We start from the raw sequence: 19,562 nt of genomic DNA, 5'->3' as shown, positions 1-19,562 counted from the left end.
ATAGTGTCTTAAATCACCTTTGATACTAGGCATAAATATATACTACTAGGCTTAGCTAGATAGCAGATAAGTGAGACTGACTAAAAAGATGAATCATTCGATATATCATACACCGGTTGTTCATGCTGAAACTACATTGTACCCTTCCCAGCAGAATTCATATCCCGTTCTCCGAATAGAGCTGTGGCCACCCAAAAGTATCTTCTCCGAAGAAGTCATTATCCAGTGACAAGAAAATATCCATTCCCGAAGCACCCCTGAGCTCAGACACACCCTGATCCATCTGCCCTGGCGTTTCTACAGCCGCCATCAAGCTGGATAATTCAGGAGAGGCCTCGTCATCAGTTGACTGATAAACGGCCAGTAGGCAAGACCTCATCCTATTCACCCACGCTAATGACTTCGCAACCACGTTTTCGAGATCATCCACACCCCCATCGCCGCTCGTCTGTACATTGCTCAGGTTCTGGGCGGTCTGGTCGAGAATAGACGTAATGTCTACGGTCCGCCGGACGAGGTTCACGTCCCACGCGGGATCCTCGAGGGATGCTAGTCGAATGAGGGTCAGGATGACTGTTCGGAATTGCCTCCACAGGAAGAAGGGGAAGTATATGTAGTCGGTTGGGTTGAAGTTGAACATTATGTCCACTGCGCGTTTCGCTGCATTTAGGCAGGCAAGAAGAGCTTCCATACTGCTCGTATCAGCAAGGAGAGGTGTCTGTCGCAGGCGTATGAAGATCAGGTCATTGATGCATATTTCTGTGTGCAGGGCCATTGCTCCAAGTATCTCTGTAATTGGAAGTAGGTTAGAATGGCTTCCACGTGAAGGTGGTAGGTTGAACGTACTATTCGTAGTCAAATGTGGTGGAAAGGACCTCCTTGCCTCGCCTAATTGAGCGCTGAGCGCAGATATGTACGGAGGTATAAGACGCGTTCTTTGTTCGCTACCAGCACCTCTTAATTGTATCCGGACCTCAGTGACCTTGCTCGTTATGCGTTGAAGCTTGACCATTTGCACGAGTAGATCATCTCCTGGATTGCTAGAGGCTTGTATCGTTTCAATACACTCTTCGAGGTATGGTGACCAGGCCAAACTCTCACACACAGTCTGGAATGTTGCAACACTGGCAGCTGTTAGCAGTATTCTATATATTTCAGAAGGGTGCTAACCATGAAGTCAGAAAGTAGCAAGCTAACGCCGTCCGTACATTCTCGATACTTTTTGGTTGGGAGTTCCCAGTTGCTGCCTGGATATGGGCGGCGATGGGTTGAGGAAATATACGATTCGAAATACCATCCTCAGAGTGCCGACTTTGAAGTTCCATATCGACCGTCAGAGCAGTACACAGATGAGAGAAGATAGTAAGAAGTGATCCCATCGAGAACCGAAAGTGTCCCCTGTAGACTATCGTCAGTGCTGCAAATACAGAAGGTGAGATGGGTTAACAGACCAGCCGATAAAACATAGAAGACCCTGTAACAGGTCCATCGTCCGCTTTCCTTCCACGATTACCTCACGAGCAGCGATTTCTCGGACCGCCTTGCCTAAGACATTCTGTTCTTTGGTATTGATAGATGTCACGGCCATTATACACACCCAGAGGAACGGTGAGTCTCGTTGCAGCTCCAGCGAGGTCAACGCTTTCTCGAAATGTATTAGAGGGAGGAATTTAGTATAGTGGTTACGGAACGTCTGGAAACGTTGTTCTGCATCGCGACGAGATGTCTTTACGCCATCAGGAAGGCTATACGGGTATAAGCCCGAGCTCTCTGATAATGGAGCTGATCTTGGTGAGCGACGGTGGCGAGCCTTGTCATGAGCAGTAGGTACTCTATCACGATCATCAACAGGCGGTTGTGCAGACAATGAAGAAGCGTGAGACAGCGCTGATGTGAAGGACGTTGACGAAGCTGTTTCTTCAGCCTCAATGCTACCATGACGAGCTTTTAATAATGAAACCAGCCCATCCAACTTCTGCTCAAGACGAGCGGTTCGCGAGTTGTTGAGCCTTGAGCGACTGTTGCGGACTGTAGGCGAAGGTCTGCATTCTACGTTTAGACGAAAGCATCTGACCACTAATGAGCCAGTCATCACGAGAAAGTATTCGAAATGGCAGTTACCTTTCACATCCTCCACTGGCTCGCAGGATGCACTTGCGTTTTACCCGGGCACAGCTGATGCACGCTCGGCCATACGGGGCCGGCTTTCCGCGGTCATGTGCTGTACTTTCCATCTATTTCAGCAATGCAAGAAAAAACATAAATAAGATACTGGCTGATACAGTATGAAATCAGGCGCCGCTGTAATGCGAATGTATCGTTCACGGAATAGGCTGAACCTCCAGTAGACGGATTTCGGGAGGTTGAAAACTCGAAATCCGCTCCGGCACCTAAAATAGCGGGTTGTGAATCCCGCTCCGCCCCGCTTCCACATATACTCATAAACCCCCTAGAGCCCGAATTATGGGGATCCTGACCATCACAAGGGTTGTTCGGTTATTATTATTGAGAAAAAGATGGAGACACTTGGCAATATTCTCTACTATACCCTTCATCCATTCCAATTGAGGAATATCCTGCAATGGTGACTACCTTACTTCAATGATCTACTACTGTCAGGTGACGAAAGGCTTATTCACGATCATAGGAAAATGCAGCACAACCCAATTCATCAAGCGAATGTCATGAGCGGAAGTGAATCCCGGCAGGTCTGTTTCAAGTTTCTCGATCAATCCGGCCGGAGCTTCAGTGCCGTTATTAAGGCGCTCCACCCCGAACTTCTCATCCCGATCTCTATCTTCTACCTGGTCCTTCGTGGTCTCGATACCATCGAAGATGACCCCTCCATCCATCCGAAGACCAGCAATGACTTACTTCGTGGCTTTGAAGATGTTTTAGAAATAGATGGGTGGACGTTCGATGGCAACCGTCCGGAAGAGAAGGACCGCGAACTGCTCGTTTATTTCCATCATGTTATCAAGGAGTACAAAATGCTGAAGCCAGTCTACAAAGTCATTATCAAGGATGTTGCCAAGATAATGGGTAACGGGATGGCCGACTTCTGTCCCAAGGTAACCCTGGACAATCCTGATAATGTCGGTATCATGACGATAGCCGAGTACGATCTGTACTGCTACTATGTTGCCGGCTGTGTCGGCGAGGGCCTCACACGCTTCTTCACTGAAGCAGAGCTTTGCAACTCGTCACTGCTTAATCATCCCAATTTATCCCATTCAATGGGCCTCTTCCTTCAGAAGACCAACATTATCCGCGACGTCTGTGAAGATTACGAAGACAACCGTCACTTCTGGCCCAAACAGATCTGGTCCAAGTACGTCAGTGACTTTGCAGATATATTCGAGCCGAACAATCGTGAGGCGGCATTGGATTGCAGCTCCGAGATGATTCTCAATGCGCTCGAGCATGTCAAGGACTGTCTCGTCTATTTGGCTTGGTTGGACGAGCAGAGCATCTTTAATTTCTGCGCTGTACCCCAGAGCATGGCTATTGCGACACTAGAGCTGTGCTTTCGCAACCCCGCTCTGTTTGAACGGAATGTCAATGTTAAGATTAGCAGAGGCGATGCATGTCAGTTGATGATCGAGTGCAGACAGGGTCTACCGGGATTGTGTCGTATTGTCAGTCGATATGCACGACGCATCAAGGCTAAAAATTCCCCGAATAACATCAACTTCTCCGAGATAAATACGATTTGCCATAAGGTATGTTATTCAAGATAGCTTTCAAGGGAGGTATATTGACAACCATAGATCGAGGAAGAGGTCGAAAACCTGATCCGTTCGCGAGAAGTACAAGACCATACATGCATGCTGGATGAACAGTGATAGTGGATGATATGGGACGCATTACTAATAGATACCAAGATGGGCATGAGTAGAGAGGGTATCTACATTATTCACATTCGAAGAATACTTCAGAATGTCCTACATCTCGATGATAAGTTAGAGGCCTCAGTCTAACAGACCTGGAGACGCACTATCTGCATTGGGGAGAATCCTACAGATATCGAACCGGACGGCCACTTTGACCATAAGCTGAGCCTCTACCAGATCAGAAAGGGAACACCTGTCAACGCGAGCTGTACCTGCGCAGCCAGCAGCGGTATTCCATAGCGATGCTAGCCTAACTGTAGAGATTGACAGAAAAGGTCTAAGGTCTCTAGAGATACAACATCCTTCGTACTGTACGATAGCATCTGCGGTTAGCAGAAACCCATTGGGATGTAAAGGGCCAAGGCATTGGGGCACCGTGTGATTTCACTGAACAAATCCCGGTCCAAACTGTTTGCGGCTGCACATATTGATTCTAGCATCAGGTTGCCGCGACGATGCAGAATATACAAACATCACACACGTTGTGATCCGGAGAACCTATAACACTCTTTGCCATAACACACAGTTGTGCGTATCCAGAGAACTTCAAATTCTCCATCGAGCATCTGTTGTTAATCTGTTCTCAATCCGAAAACACAGGAAATACTAGGTATTTTGGCTCACCCTTTCGACCCAGTCGAGCATCCTAATAACCCTGTTACCAGTCACCATGGAATCAGCCATGTCTTTGCGCATCAAGAACCCCGTCGCGAAAGTATTCGGGTTTTGGGAGTATCAGCAACCAGCGCCCCCCGAGAAAGATCGAACCCATCAAAGTCGACGACGGAAATAGGAAAGCTAAGACTGCAGCTGAACGGTATTTTGTTGAACGATTCCCTCTTGAAATCATTTATATCGTTTTCTTCCTCCTCGATTTCCCCAGCCTTGAGGAGCTACGGCTTGTGAACACCACGTTCAAAGGACTGGTCGAAAGCATTGCAGAGTACAGGTTTATCAGGGAATATGCCTACGAAGCGGTCTGCATGATGTGTCGCACACACATCTCATCGTATTATACCATCAAAGACATATACAACGAGTTGCGCTACCCACAGTGTCGCACGTGCCCTGAATTCGGTCCCTTCCTTCACCTTCCAACGCTTCGGCGTTGCTGCTACAAGTGCAATGCCGAAGATCCCTCCTACAGACTAGCGCGCCTTTGTGACCTTCGTGTCTACTTCCACCTGGAAGACGAAGATTTTAGAGACATCCCGTTGATTAACTGCATGCTGCAACCGGGAACATATATCGCGAGCGTCTCTCGGAGCATGGAAATCGTGGGCAAGCTCTACGGGCCCGACAAAGCCCAACAAATCATGGAAGCGAATGAGCTTCAAGGAGAAGGCTCCGATGAAGGAGGGAACCAGTTTTGGATGGAAGATCTCAGGAATGATGGGGGACAGCCGTCTAACCGGTCCAGGATTCCTTGGGGAGAACTTGGAACCCCTTGGATGCAGTTCCGGGCAACAGCCCCGTTTCCTTACTATGATCATACTAAAGGGCCAGTCGAGCACGGCACATACTGCCGCACCTGCTGTGGCGAAATTGGAAGAGAATTGGAACACACCAGGGATATCGGCAATGCTCGGAAGTGGGAGTACTACCGAGCCTTCAGAGAAACTGAGCTATCTTTGCATTGGTTGGAGTGTCATGCTGAGGACTCGTCGGAGGACTCATCGGAGGACTCGTACAGCCAAGAATTGGCATAGGTTGCTAATGGTAGAGGCACACTCTGATGTGTGGCCCGCCTTCTATGGACATTGGAGATTGGGAGAGAAAATGCATAGCATAATGGGGTACATGTTGCAGTTGATATTTATGTGTGTTGAAGATCTCAACAGATAAGTTACTCGGTTGGGCTGCAGGATTTTTGATATGGTGATAGCTGCTGTGGGTGCGATTTTTGTGATATTTAATGCCGGTTGTATTTCCAAAGCCAGTTAGTGATGTGATATAGCAGTTTTGGACTTAATTGCTGGAATGCCAGTTCTTCTATTTCTCTCTCATCGGAAATATGTAAGCAGTCAGGACCGGACCTGACTCGTAGACTTGTTTGTTGATATTATGATGCACAATCTGGCGAGCTACTGGATGAGTAGATAGATTACATCCTTCCATTGTGTGTCTCGGACTCATAGTACTCGTTGGTCGCTATATTCAGTGTTTCAATAATCTTTTGTATTCTGGACACCTTACTTGATATTCCAAGCCTATTGAGTCCCTTCTCCTTCGCGACCTCGGATGACAATCAGCGCATGCCTAATAAGACGCCTTGTCTGATAGTCCCTTGCAATAGGCCATTCGTTCCCGATCTCGTCCCTGTTAGGTCCTCTTCATCTTCATCTTTGCGGGCAGAATATGTATTCGTTTATCATGTTGAATATTCAACGGCTGTATTTGGATAAATATGACATCGCGACTATTTCTTCAGAGTACTTGCGGGGCAAGAAGATGTCCACATAATCTAGCCACCCAGACACATCATTGAAATGCCGATATGCCCTTTCATACTCCCAGTATTCTGGATACCACCCGGCATGCTCCCAGTCCAGAATCCCAGTAACATGACCATCTCTGACGAGGATATTCCTTGGGGCCAAGTCACTGTGGGTAAAAACAATCTCATGGTTCTCTTTGAATACCTTTGCTGCATGGTACTTGAAGATATCGGGGACTTTCGAGATGACCTGGAGAACTGGAAATCATTGAACTCGCGTTCTGTATCAAATGGTCCACCTTCATGGAAAACATGTTGACCAATCACAGCCTGGCCACGGTCTGCAGCTCCAATGTAGACACCCTTCAATGATCGCATTTGGTGTATGTAGTTGCAAAGATCGTTTGCCACCGACCGCTTTTCAGCTTCAGTCATTGTACTCCACGCTTCGTCCAAGGAGGTTCCTGGCATGTAGTCCATATAGATTTTGAGAACCTTGCCATCCTTGTCGGTTTCAACCTTGTGGACTTTAGGGACAGGAATGGTGGTATGTTCAGCAATGAACCTCATGTTGTTCACTTCGTGATTATACAGCGTGATCCCTGCTTTGATAACTTGGTTGTTCTGGACTTCAATGGTTCGGGACCCTAAGGAGGAAAGGATGTGTGGTTCTTATGTGGATTAGTACAGATCGTCGTACCTGTCATTACCGAGCTTACTATCTTTGGCAGCCGATGCTACTGAGCTCTTGACACAGGGGAACGACATCTCCAGGGTGCAAGCATCATATTGTTGTAAAGTTGCTGAATAGCCCGCGAGTATGAAGGGAGATAGGTAAAGACGAATGATTATCAGTGGGAGTGATCGGATCCCTACCAGGGACAGGAAGAAATATATCCCGGTCAATATGAACCACTTGGACCCCTATTCACGTGGGGTAAGATCAACAGAGATAGAAGGCAGCGATGGCCTCTTCATCTCTCCTAGGCATCTTTCTCTTCTTGGTTGTATATACCCACCATTCGCATTTATCAGAATGCCGGTATATCTATCTATAACTGTTGTTATTGGAGATCCCTTGGGCTATACCAGGAAGCGGCATTCAGGCCAGTGCCAAACTCGCAGCCTTGTTCGAGGTCCCTATAACTTCGAAGTCCGTCTTGAAACGGGATAACGTGTCTGCGAACAAACACGAAGTGAAAATGGCCCTGGGCATCATAACTATAACTGTCAGAACTGGATTTGGAGACGCCCTTGGAAGTCTACTACGAACAACCCCCTCCCTTTAGTTCCGCATTCCTGTCATGCGAACCTCACAATATAAGAGGTGATTATCCCACCCACATCATGAAGCATCCACAAGACTGACACACAGAAACCGTCATGACCCACTTCACCCGAGCTCGGTGTGCCGAACCACACTCTCCGGGATTCCACACAAGTATTTCATCTGCCGCAAACTTTCTCCACCGGATCATCCATGGTGGAGATATTAGGTTCCCGACCAACCTTGAGCCAACACTAAGCGAACCACCAAACACAAAGCAGATTTTGGCTTGCTGCTTCACGGTGATGTAATATAACGATGTGCCGGGGCACAGAAGATCAACCTATAGCATGTAAGAGTGTCTACAGTGCGTCTGGATGAGAGTATCAGTACCACTACCATCCCCTGCATAACCCGACACCAGAACTACCCTCCCCAACTCTTCTAGGGTTATTACTTGGAACTGCCAAGGATCCGCGGATATCCGCTTCGTTCAGTGGAGTCAAGCTCCTCACGTGTGTTGAATCTTTACATCTGCTCTGGCACCCCAACCCCAAACTCAACCGCAAGAACCACCCCATAGTGGTTGTACAGCCCTACATCAGACAAGATGGAGACCTCACCCCTCTCCCAACGAGCCCGCACGGTCGTCTCATCCTCCAACAATCTCATGTGGGACATCTTCAAGAACCCATGGTGTCCTACCACGAAACCGGACGGTTACGTGAACGTGGGAGTTGCCGAAAATGCACTGATGCATGACTACCTCCTGGAATACATCAACACAACGCTCACACTCCCAGCCAAATACCTCACCTACAATGACGGTGCCGTTGGCGCCTCGCGCCTCCGACGCGCCATGGCATCTTTCCTGAACAAACACCTTCAACCATTCAGACCACTGACCATCGACAACCTGCTCGTCACGAACGGCGTCTCCTCCGCCATCGAACACATCTCATGGGCTTTCACAGACCCCGGCGAGGGTATCCTCCTGGGCCGGCCTTACTACGGCACCTTCATCCCCGACATGTCCCTCCGTCCCGGGGCGACAGTGGTCCCTGTAGATTTCCAAGACTGCGATCCATTCAGTCTTGAAGCCGTGGACTGCTACGAGCGCGCACTACTCACGTTCCAGCAAAACAGCGGCCAGAAAGTCCGCGCCCTGATGCTCTGCCATCCTCATAACCCGCTGGGCCGCTGCTACCCCCGGGAAACTATCATCCGTCTGATGCGGCTGTGTCAGAAATACCAGATCCATCTGGTCAGCGATGAAATATACGCTCTGTCTGTGTGGGAGAACACCGTTGACGAGCACACTCCCGTACCATTCGGATCCGCCTTGTCCATCGACACAACCGGCATTATCGACCCCAGTTTAGTCCATGCGCTTTGGGGAATGAGCAAGGATTTCGGAGCCAATGGTATCAGACTAGGAGTGATCATCTCCCAGAATAACCCCACTCTTCATAAAGCGTTGCAGGGCGTTTCGTTATATAGTTACTCCTCGTCTGTTTCGGAGCACGTTGCTGCTACGGTTCTCGAAGACACGGAGTTTACTACGCGGTATATCCAGCTTAACCGGCAAAGGATGTCCGCGTCGTATGCGTTCGCTGTACAAAGACTACGGGAGAATGGAATTGAATATGCTCCGGGAGTCAACGCCGCGTTCTTCCTCTGGGTCAACCTGGGTAAGAGGTATCGCGAGCTACATCCGCAGGAGACTGCGGATTTGGGTGATGGGATCAGCGACAAGGTCATGCAGCTTCTGCTGCAGAGGAAGGTCTTCCTGGCGAGCGGGGTGTTGTTTGGGTCGGAACACAGTGGGTGGTACAGGATTGTGTTCACGCATCCTCGGGAGTATCTTGTGGAGGCATTGAGGAGGATAGTGCTGGCGTTGGGCGATTTATAATTTAGTTAAGGCATCACATAGCATGTACATACATCTTGGCTACAGACAGCATCTAACTACTTCCCCGCCATAACGTTCAACGCACTCCCCTTTCTAAAATACTCAATCTGCTCCTCCGTGAAACTATGTCTCAGCACAGCCTCCCACTCTCCCCCGTTTACCACCAACCTCAAAGGACCCCCCGGGACAAACTCCCCCTCCCCAAGCCCCAAAATCCTCACCCGATCCTCCGCCCTAATCCGATCATAATCGGCCTCATTCTCAAACGTCAACGCCAACAACCCCTGTTTCTTCAGATTCGCTTCGTGGATGCGCGCAAATGACTTCGCGATGATCGCCACCCCACCTAGATACCTGGGCTGCAGCGCCGCATGTTCCCGCGAACTGCCCTCCCCGTAGTTATGGTCCGCGATGACGACCCACGGCACGCCATGTTGCTTGTAATGACGGGCTGTAGCGGGGACCTCCTGTCCGTCTTGCTTCGTGAGCTGGTTTCGGATACTGTTCACTTTGCCGTTCTCGGCGTTCGTGGCGCCGATAAGCGTGTTGTTGGAGATGTTCTCCAGGTGGCCTCTATAGCGGAACCATGGGCCAGCCGGGGTGATGTGGTCGGTTGTGCATTTTCCGGCGGTTTTGATGAGGATGAGACAGTTGTGGAAGTCGTGGCCGGGCCAGGGTGGGAATGGCGATAGTTTCTGGAGGCGGGTGGATGATGGGTGGATTTTGACGGAGATGTTGTCTCGGTTTGCTGGTGGTGGGGAGTACGCTGAGTCGGAGGATAGGTAGTAGTAGCCCTTTGAGGGAAGTGAGGCACTGGCTGGTGGGAGGAATTGGAATGGTTTGCCTGATGGAGTTGCGAGCGTGTCGGTGGTTGGGTTGAAGGATAGCTCGCGGGAGAAGGCCTTTGCTATGACGAGCTCGGGGGATGCGAGGAAGACGTTGGTTGCTGGGTTGGAGTCCAACCGGCCGGAGAAGTTCCGGTTGTAGGAGGTTATGATGGAGTTGGGGGTGCCCTAGTAGGTATCATTAGAGATGGAGATTTCCGTAGGTAAGATGGAGAATACTAGTGGGTGAGATGGCTATACCTTTGGCATACCAACTCGATCCCACGACCCACAGCAGGGTCCACAGGCATTCGGGAGCATCGTCGCCCCGAGCCTCTCAAAAACGGGCAGAATGCCTGCATCTTGCAATGTCTCGCGGGTCTGAACACTGCCCGGAGACACTAAAAGCGGCATCTTCAACTCCAGTCCTGCATCCAATGCCTGCTGAGCAAGGCTAGCTGCCCGTCCCATATCTTCAAAGGAAGAATTAGTGCACGAACCGATCAACGCTGCTGTCAAGTCACCCGGCCACTGATGCTCTGCCACGGCTTCACCGAACCGCGACACCGGCGCAGAAAGATCCGGTGTGAAGGGTCCATTGATCCGGGGCTCGAGGGTTGATAAATCGAGCTCAATAACCTGATCATACTCGGCTCCCTGATCAGCCTGCAGCTCCGGCGCGATGCTTTGAACCGCATCAGCCATCTCATGGCGGTGATTGGCACGAAGATAGTCTGCCATCTGCGGCGCGTAAGGGAAGATGGACGTCGTGGCACCTGTTTCCGCACCCATATTGCAAACGGTTGCCATGCCGGTAGCTGACAGAGTCTGCGTCCCAGGTCCAAAATACTCAATGATGGATCCGGTACCTCCCTTGACTGACAACGTCCCAGCCACAGCGTTGATAATGTCCTTCGGGGATGCCCACCCGGATAATCGGCCCGTCAGGTGAACACCCAGTACCTTCGGCGCTTGGAGCTCCAGCGGTAAGCCAGCCATCACATCCACCGCGTCGGCACCACCGACTCCTATGGCGATCATACCTAGTCCTCCAGCATTAGGAGTATGCGAATCCGTCCCGATCATCATGCCACCCGGGAAGGCGTAGTTCTCGAGCACGATCTGGTGGATGATGCCCGCACCGGGCTTCCAAAACCCCATGTTGTACTTCTGACAAGCGGTTTCCAGGAACTCATATACTTCTTGATGGGTACCGAGGGCACGAGCGAGATCCTGCGTTTCGCCGTCCCGACTGACGATTAGATGATCGCAGTGAACGGTCGTGGGCACAGCTGCTGTGTCTAGTCCTGCGGACATGAATTGGATAAGCGCCATTTGAGCTGTGGCATCTTGGCATGCTATGCGTTGTGGACGTAGTTTGAGTTGGGTTTTGCCGCGCTCGATGCGCTCGTCGAAGGTGGTGTCGAGGTGGCTGTAGAGGACTTTTTCGGCATATGTGAGGGGACGGTTGTATCTGTGAAGGATATCAGTAACCAAGGGTCTAGTGGTATAGTGTTATGTTATGTGGCTAAGTGATTACCGCTTTCTGAGTGATTGGATGGCGGAAGGAAACTGGGATATGTTAACTGTGTGTTGTTCAAGTCGGCTCATTGGCACTCGGGTATGCGAGGCATAGCCTCTGGATAACTTTGGATAACTCAGTCGTGTTCTAATCATTATAATGCATTGGTAAACAGTAGTGCTCGATTGGATAAGACACTAATGATAGGAAAGCTTTATGTAACATCTCAAACTGGTTGCTTTACTTGGTGATCCAGATGGCATTCGGATAGTTCCGTCGGCTGGGCCGATGGGCTGGTAGCATCCCCAGGAACAACTCATCAAAATCGCACCTCTGCTCAGGTAATGCAACTAGACATACTCGCGCATCTCAACATTGCCCTCCACATTATCTGCCTTCTCTTCCTCGGGCCGTTTAGCTTCACCATTTCCCGTGCCGACTTCGCCCGGCGGTAACGCCCTCGCCATGGGAACAATCTTCCAGATCGAGGGCGCATCCACAAATACCCTGTCAAGCATCTCCAGACTACGGTGCATCGTCTCCGGATAGAAGAGGTACACCCAGACCGGGATCGTCGCCGATATCAGCGCATAGATCACATAGTACCAGCACCCAATAGTATCAATAGCAACTGGCGTCACCAGAACGACCACTAAGTTCCATAGCCAGTGGTTAGCAGTTGCGAGCGAGGACATGGCCGCTCGCAGACGCACGGGGGCAACCTCGGCTGTGTAGAGGAAATTGCCACCCATGAAGCCGATTGGGTAGAAGAAGTTAAAGACAAACATAAAGGCAACGTATGCTATTGCCATAGAATGCGTGATTTTTCCCAAGCCGGTGGTGACGGCCAGCGCGGCCATGCTAACGGACATCCCTGCTCCGCTGACCATGAAGGATAGTCGACGGCCCCAGTTGTCGATAGTCCAAAAGGTAGTTAAACAGCAGAGCGTTTTCCAGGATAGTACACACGACGATAGGACTTTTGACATGGTTGGTGTCATGTGTAGGTAGTTTTCGAAGATGGTGGAACTGTAGACGGATATGAGGTTGCCTCCGCAAGCCTGATGAATTAGCGATTGTGCCATATTAAGACACCGACATGTTGCAAGGGTTGGTCAACTCACCTGCTGGAAAAAGTTCAGACCCATGCACAGCCAGAAACGCAACAAGAGACGCGTCTTGTCCTTGCGATCGAATATATCCAGGACAGACATGGTCCGGCCGCCTTCCAAAGCAAGCTGAATATGGGCAATCTCCCCCAGAATCATCGCATCTGGGGTATTCCTGCCTCTGTAACGGCAGAGACTAGCAGTGGCTTCCTCGATCTTCCCCCTAGAAGCCAGCCAACGAGGCGACTCCGGAAACATGAAAGCGGAAATCAGAATCATAGCTGAGAAGAGAAAGGGTATAGCGAGCGGGGCTCTCCATTGCCCAGTAGCTGGCGGTAGATAGCTGAATCCCAAATCAATCCAGTTGCACAGTGTGTAGCCCGTGCTGATGAAGATGCCTGTACAGATACCCAACTGTCCGCGGTACCTGGGAGATGCACACTCTGAAAGCCAGACAGGCACTGTGCCGCTGATTTGACCGATAGCGAAGCCGAGAATCACTCGTCCAATGACTAACTGGACCAAAGTGGTTGCGGAGACCTGTAGGGCCTGGCCAATGACCGTGATGGCGGCTCCCATGAAGACTGTCTTTCGGCGTCCGAGCTTGTCACCATAAAGCGAGAGGGACAGGGCACCGATCAAACATCCCACTTGAAACGAGGCATTGCATGCTCCCTGTGATGTCGAGTTATGGGACTTTTGCGTCCCCGTGGTGTTGATGGTGTCGATGGCTGGAAACACTGCCACCCAGCTTTGGAGGCTGAGGAGACCACCCAAGACTGCTTGGTTGTATCCGAAGAGAATGAAAGAAGGGGCAACGATAAGAACTACCAGAGCGATCTGGAGCTGGGTGCCGATAAAATGGAGAGTAATGGCGGCCATTGTCTTCTTGCTCTCTGCTTGTTCTTTGATTCAGAGACTTGCTCCGCGGCTTAAGTACTTTCTGCTGATTCCCCGTGGGGATGAGGATGTGGAGTCAAGGAAGGAAATGCGGGGTGCAGATATCTCATGACATGATTAGTTTAACACATTATGTATACTATTTATCAGTTGGTAGATGTCTCCTACATGTATGGCGTGATTCTTCCTGTCCCTCTTTCAGACAGTCCAATTGTCAAGTGTGAGTTTGACATCCCAAGTGGGCATGAGTATCACTGGTTTCATTCCCCATCGGATGCTCCGACAAACTTTACCACGCCACTCACCAATGGCGAATGGACCTATAGAAAGAGTGTGTATATGGTGTACTATGAAGGTGCCTGGCTAGTGCGCAGTCATGTCATTATAATGCTCAATGAATTTTGAGAAGCTGGTAGGCGCAATATATCTGAAGCCAGTGAAGCTCGTGGTATGGAGAGACAGGACTGGGGGGAACTGATGTGTCTAGGATCTTGGATCTCAAGGAATATCCTATCGGAAAGAGAGGCTACGTAGGCAGCAGAGGTGGTGCAAGTCTTGGTGGGTGTCTGGCTACGCTGTATGTTCCGGCATGAGTACTTATATCACTAGTCTTACATTGACGGCATAGTACAATTTTGATGATACAAAAGACTTACTCCCGCTTAAAGATGCGAAACGTTTTGGCGCGATCATTCGCTTCAGACTTGTAAGTATCTAACTCTTCCAATATATTTGGCCCTCAAACAGCCGACGCGCAGTACGAAAAACAGTTGCCGCTGTAAGCTGATTCTTCTCGAACCGAGCCCCAACGAGCAAATTTCCACTCGCATGACCAATTGTAAGCCCAGCGTCACTAACGCGATCTTTGTTAGTTGCATCCGCAACAGTACTACCTACCACGCGAGCAGCCGCGGAAACGGCCAATGCTACCGTGATAGGAACTGCCTTGTGTGGCTGTCCCACTGAAATCGACCGCACAAGCAGATCGACAGAGTTCTGGCCCTTAGACAACTCAAGTGGCGGCGACACCATGCAAACCTTGGGGATACTTCCTGGGACGGCATCAGTAGTTGTTGCTATTCGCATCTTGACCCCCGCCTGGCGCCGGATAGAGTCAAGTCGTTGTAGAAGGCCTGGGTGAGCGGCAATCTCATCTGGTGTCAAGTCGCCACGGACCCCCAAACTACTAGCCGGAACAAAAACGCACGGATTGGCCACGTCAATGCATGTAGCTGGGACACCGTCGAATTCATCCCTTGTCTGCCCAGTTGGCAGCATCTTCCCGGTCACCGAGCCAGCCGGGTTGACAAAATCCAACTGAATTCGAGCAGCGGTGCCGGCAACGCCATCAATGGCAAAGTCGCCGCTAGAGGCCGCCTCACCATCCACCACGGGAAACGAGGCAGTGATTATTTTACCCGTGTTGGTGTTGTGGATGCGTACAGTGGCTGAGTCGGGCGTCTGGGGAGCTACCAGCTTCTGGTCAACAGCAAAGGGACCAATGGCACTGATCATATTGCCACAGTTGCTAGAGTAGTCGACATCGGAATTCTTGACCCCCAACGACACGAAAGTGTAATCAACATCGGCATCGGGGTGAGTGGATTCCCCCACCACGCATACTTTGGAAAGGCTGGAGATACCCCCTCCTAGACCATCCAGCTGCCGTCCGTATGGATCAGGGCTGCCAATGACGGAGCGAAAAATGGCGTCCCACTCCGAGCGAGGAGGGAGATGAGCCTGATTGAACATAACGGCGCGCGAGGTGCCTCCGCGGTAATAGGCCGCAGGGAGGGAACGTTGCTTCGACAAGTGGCGCCGAGCACTGAAAGCAACCCGATGTCGATAGGTGTATCTGAACATGATAACAGCTTGTTTGCTTAACTACGGTTTGTGCAAATGATTGGGTGGTTTCAAATATTGTTCCTCAGGAAGACGTTGAAGTTGCCATCGGATGTATCCGATGTCAATTAGTGGGTTCATAACCGGGCTTATCGGCTCATCCGATCCCTACCGACAAATGGCTGCAGGTTTCTGCAGTCTCACTCTTACTGAAACCATGGGAACGTATACCTAGCATCTGAGCGCGAGGCATGCATCCATTTGTCAACCTGATTCCCGATACACATGGCAGAAACAGCTATCTTTAGTGAAATTGGGCAAATTGTATCGGCAGAGGAAGTTCTGAATGGAAACCGTGGATAGAAACCATCCCAGCCTTACTTTTCCCGTTCTCAATTCTTCTTCTCGGTAGAACATCAAAACAGGACGCTCCAAACATCTGCCGTGCTCATATCGATTCCTTCCATGAACAGGTCAGCCCATGGTAGATCCATGGGAACGTCAGGAAGACGTGACGGTGAGCCATGAGAATAAGCATCTGAGGCTTGGTTGCTAGCCTTGGGGGGAAATGTATGTGCTTGAAGTCCGAACCAGGTCTGGAATTCGGTGTCAATATTCAAATCTCCCGGATCTTCATGGTCGAATAGTGACATGATCGACTGGCCAAGCCGCTCAACAATCCTGCAGCATTTCTCACCAACCGCACGCCCATCGCAAATGCCGCGGAAGAGAGTCAGGAATGTAGATATGTTCGTTTGAATTACTGGCTTGGTCAATTCCTGCCGCAGGGGTGCAAATGCTCGTAGAGAGTAGAGCATCGTCACGGCTGCCAAGAATAACGAGTGAATCGCGATGAATGTATACTTAATGCGGTTCCGCGCGTACAAGGCGCTGTATGAGCTTATTAGGCCAATCGCAGACTCGGTGCAGGTTCGCAGATCATCGGGCGATGGCATGGGAACTGCCCTTGATGGGCGATAAAGTGAAAGAACGGCGTGATGGAAGGCAATCTGGAACCACTCAGTGGACTGGAAGGTAGATAGAGTCTGCATATAGCGCGGTGCTGTGATGATCCACTGATTCAACTCCAGAAAATATCCACTGCGAAGCCGGTCCAGCTCGGCAGGGTCCGTTGGAACAAAACCGATAGAGTGAAATGTTTTGTAAACTCCTGCATTTATCCGGCGGAGCTTGATAATGTGGACAAACGTTGACGTATCATCCACATGAGGTATTACTGACTCTTCGATATTGGGGCTCTGGATGGATTCGATGAGCTGGGCATCCGTCAGCTGCATAGGCAAGGGCATGCTGATATCTGACTCCTGGATTCCCAAGGGTCGGCCCATGTTGATAGCCACGCTGCAGTTTATCACGTACGCGCACCAGAACACGCGTTTAGGCATCTCTGCACTCATCATGTCTTTCCCAGAAAGACTCTCTTTGCGGTGTAGGTCAAGCCCGATGGCTAGATTCAGGGCCATGGCGGTCGTAAACCACATATTGACTGACTGGGGCTCATTATGACCATACATGCACAGCAAGAGCAGACACTGGACACATTCAATAGTTTCATCACTTAGAACCATGTCCAGGTCTTTGATGGCTTCTTTAAAGAGTACTCGATGGGTCTTGTCGCGACTTTGAGGTGATGGTTTTTCGGTCAATGCAATGGCGCAGACGATATTGACCATAAAATTACTTAATGGTCCCATCTCCGACTTCGCCAAGAAGGGCGTCAAGTGCTGGTTGATGAAGGTATGCCGATGTAATATCGGTAAATATGGCCATCGCCTATCAAAAAACGCGCCGGCCAAATTGATGTACGTGTCATTGTCAAGACTCAAGCCATCAGTTTCAAGGACTTCGTTCTCTGCGATATCACCCCATAGCTCCCAAGCGCTGCTCATAGCACTGCGGTTCTCCCGCCTGGTGCTGAAGGTCGGCCTTAGGATCCGATTAAGGAAGCGAGCATCTGGATTCCGTCTCAGTCGGCCAGACCGAGATATAGTCTCCGTAGCTGTATGTACTGGTAATGGAGGACCAGGACTTGAGTTCTCAGAGACGGTGTATCGAACGGAGCTGGGAGTCTCCAGCAACCGGGACTCTAGCTGTTGACACTTTTTAGACAATTCATTACAACGTCGCTCAGCAACAGCGAGTTGGGCTCGAAGTGAATCACAGTCACAATTCACAGACGGGTGCTGGACCACCAACCTCTCTGACATGATGCAGGTGGTTTTGGCAGCAGCACATGGTCCACACGTTGGCACTACACCATCACACTGACTTCGTTAGTAAGTATTTAATGGACCATGGTGTGTCGCTCACCTTCTGCTTGCGTCGTCGACATCGCTGGCATGCCGCCACACTTCGATGTAAACCTCGACGATGACGACGAGGTGTTGAGCCCGATGGGCTCTCACTCATTGAAGCCATAGCTTTTCCTACTCTTCAATGTATGGTAGCGTAGCTGTTGAAGATACAATGAGTCTCACGGCAGGATGGAAATTGCAGTCCGTCTCTGCTTCTACAGCAAAAAGCCTCGGGCTTGGCATTATCATTACTAATCCATTTACTTCCCTACGACAGAACTTCATATACTGGCTTTTGCTTGAATAGAGCGTAAACTGAATATATAGTATTCTCGCAAGAAGACTTCTATCTGCGTGAGTCTGTTGATCTCTGTCAGTGACACGCTTTGGTGGAGATATTAAATGCTTAATTTAAATACAGCCGGCCCGGGTTATCCACCATCATCTTCCAATAGGCGTCATCTCCCATCCAATCATGCAACCTGTGGAGAATTGAACGATTATCAATCACTCTAAATGGCTCCTTCCTTTCTATTGACCCTCCTACCCGGTTATGTGCATCTCCTGTATGCGGCCAGTCGCTCCCCCAGATAAGCTGATCAGGAATCTCTTGGGCCAATGCCTGAACGACGGGCTGCAGGTCATCAAAGGTCGACGCAGAGCAAGTCGACGTACGATATAGCCCGGAAACCTTGACATAGACGATTGATTGCTTTGCTAGGGACAAGAGGGAGCGAAATCCCGGTTGCGACGTTGGCGTCGACTGTAAATCTGAAGGGAGCTTGGATGCACCGCGCATGCCACCCAAATGGTCTGCAATGATCCTTACAGGGAGTTCACGAAGATCATCATGAAGTACTGCATCAAGTTAGCGATAATGCTTGCGAAGCGTAGTCATTTGGATGAAAACTTACGGTCCCATGTCCATCCTGGAACGAACAACTGTATCACCCAGCCAGGAAGATGGCGTATACGTTCCACAGTACGCTTCAAGACAGCTATTAGATGCGCGATATCGACTTCTTTGCCATCTGCTTGGAAGTTCAGTCGAATACCGCGCACTCCAAGGGCATGCATTTCGTTCAATTCTGCATCGGCAGTGATGTCGAGATCTAACACTGCGATTCCAAACGCGCTCATGCCTCGATCCCTCAATTCTCGCAGGCAATGCATCATCACTGAGCAGTCGGTCTTGTAAGGTGATGGTTGGACTAATACTAGGGTAGTGTTGTTGGCATCCCTTGAAAGGCTCCGATTTAACTCCAGTAACTTCCGCAGCGGCGCGTCCTCAGGGGTGTATGCTCGCCCCGCGGCATACGGGCCCAGCTTGGGATAGAAGACGTGTACATGTGTATCAAATGCTTCCTTTGGGAGAAGGAATCTAGACGGGTTAGCCTTAGCAGCTGTATAAGCTGGATGTACCTACTGTGTAGTGTGTCTTTCATGGGTAGCTAGAGTTTGTGAGAGCATTGTGTAGAAAGCCTGACGATAAACTATAAAAGGTGGTAGACGTCTACGCAGCTGACTTAGCTTGGATATTA

General features: G+C 50.1%; 9 protein-coding genes across 9 annotated transcripts; 3 read left to right on the top strand and 6 right to left on the bottom strand.

The window, feature by feature from the left end:
• Positions 1 to 157: 157 nt before the first annotated feature.
• On the bottom strand, positions 158 to 1,075 carry ASPBRDRAFT_117944 (fungal specific transcription factor domain-containing protein; the record flags this gene model as incomplete). Its single annotated transcript, XM_067617133.1, has 2 exons — positions 158 to 789; positions 847 to 1,075. Coding segments are annotated over 2 exons (861 nt in total), but the record flags the coding sequence as incomplete, so codon positions are not given.
• Positions 1,076 to 2,516: 1,441 nt separating this feature from the next.
• ASPBRDRAFT_168981 (uncharacterized protein) lies at positions 2,517 to 3,740 on the top strand (the record flags this gene model as incomplete). Its single annotated transcript, XM_067619655.1, has 2 exons — positions 2,517 to 2,584; positions 2,648 to 3,740. The coding sequence occupies 2 exons, from the start codon at positions 2,517 to 2,519 to the stop codon at positions 3,738 to 3,740; spliced, it is 1,161 nt and encodes a 386-aa protein (XP_067482997.1).
• An 823-nt stretch (positions 3,741 to 4,563) lies between these two features.
• On the top strand, positions 4,564 to 5,602 carry ASPBRDRAFT_191955 (uncharacterized protein; the record flags this gene model as incomplete). Its single annotated transcript, XM_067620425.1, has 2 exons — positions 4,564 to 4,625; positions 4,687 to 5,602. The coding sequence occupies 2 exons, from the start codon at positions 4,564 to 4,566 to the stop codon at positions 5,600 to 5,602; spliced, it is 978 nt and encodes a 325-aa protein (XP_067482996.1).
• Positions 5,603 to 6,277: 675 nt separating this feature from the next.
• ASPBRDRAFT_51463 (aminoglycoside phosphotransferase family protein) lies at positions 6,278 to 7,098 on the bottom strand (the record flags this gene model as incomplete). The annotated part of the gene is made up of 3 exons (XM_067626731.1): positions 6,278 to 6,588; positions 6,630 to 6,977; positions 7,050 to 7,098. The coding sequence occupies 3 exons, from the start codon at positions 7,096 to 7,098 to the stop codon at positions 6,278 to 6,280; spliced, it is 708 nt and encodes a 235-aa protein (XP_067482995.1).
• A 1,109-nt stretch (positions 7,099 to 8,207) lies between these two features.
• On the top strand, positions 8,208 to 9,509 carry ASPBRDRAFT_115803 (putative aminotransferase; the record flags this gene model as incomplete). The annotated part of the gene is made up of 1 exon (XM_067616927.1): positions 8,208 to 9,509. One exon carries the CDS (start codon positions 8,208 to 8,210, stop codon positions 9,507 to 9,509), a length of 1,302 nt encoding a protein of 433 aa, XP_067482994.1.
• A 56-nt stretch (positions 9,510 to 9,565) lies between these two features.
• ASPBRDRAFT_51460 (uncharacterized protein) lies at positions 9,566 to 13,846 on the bottom strand (the record flags this gene model as incomplete). The annotated part of the gene is made up of 6 exons (XM_067626730.1): positions 9,566 to 10,522; positions 10,595 to 10,806; positions 10,858 to 11,775; positions 12,100 to 12,148; positions 12,275 to 12,916; positions 12,980 to 13,846. 6 exons carry the CDS (start codon positions 13,844 to 13,846, stop codon positions 9,566 to 9,568), a joined length of 3,645 nt encoding a protein of 1,214 aa, XP_067482993.1.
• Positions 13,847 to 14,465: 619 nt separating this feature from the next.
• Positions 14,466 to 15,924, bottom strand: ASPBRDRAFT_380893 (2-methylaconitate cis-trans isomerase PrpF family protein). The gene has a single exon (XM_067623868.1). The coding sequence runs from the start codon at positions 15,725 to 15,727 to the stop codon at positions 14,579 to 14,581; it is 1,149 nt and encodes a 382-aa protein (XP_067482992.1). The 5' UTR covers positions 15,728 to 15,924; the 3' UTR covers positions 14,466 to 14,578.
• ASPBRDRAFT_380895 (Zn(II)2Cys6 transcription factor) lies at positions 15,925 to 18,198 on the bottom strand. The gene is made up of 2 exons (XM_067623869.1): positions 18,038 to 18,198; positions 15,925 to 17,991 (listed from the first exon to the last, which is right to left on the bottom strand). Exons 1-2 carry the CDS (start codon positions 18,143 to 18,145, stop codon positions 16,123 to 16,125), a joined length of 1,977 nt encoding a protein of 658 aa, XP_067482991.1. The 5' UTR covers positions 18,146 to 18,198; the 3' UTR covers positions 15,925 to 16,122.
• A 137-nt stretch (positions 18,199 to 18,335) lies between these two features.
• On the bottom strand, positions 18,336 to 19,556 carry ASPBRDRAFT_62061 (uncharacterized protein). The gene is made up of 3 exons (XM_067628352.1): positions 19,448 to 19,556; positions 18,936 to 19,402; positions 18,336 to 18,879 (listed from the first exon to the last, which is right to left on the bottom strand). Exons 1-3 carry the CDS (start codon positions 19,489 to 19,491, stop codon positions 18,428 to 18,430), a joined length of 963 nt encoding a protein of 320 aa, XP_067482990.1. The 5' UTR covers positions 19,492 to 19,556; the 3' UTR covers positions 18,336 to 18,427.
• Between the last annotated feature and the right edge of the window lie 6 nt (positions 19,557 to 19,562).

The sequence above is a fragment of the Aspergillus brasiliensis genome (assembly GCF_001889945.1).
Source record: "Aspergillus brasiliensis CBS 101740 unplaced genomic scaffold ASPBRscaffold_2, whole genome shotgun sequence".
Classification (NCBI taxonomy): Eukaryota; Fungi; Ascomycota; class Eurotiomycetes; order Eurotiales; family Aspergillaceae; genus Aspergillus; species Aspergillus brasiliensis.
The sequence above is the reverse complement of the archived record's forward strand: the minus strand, read 5'-3'. Positions and strand labels throughout refer to the sequence as shown.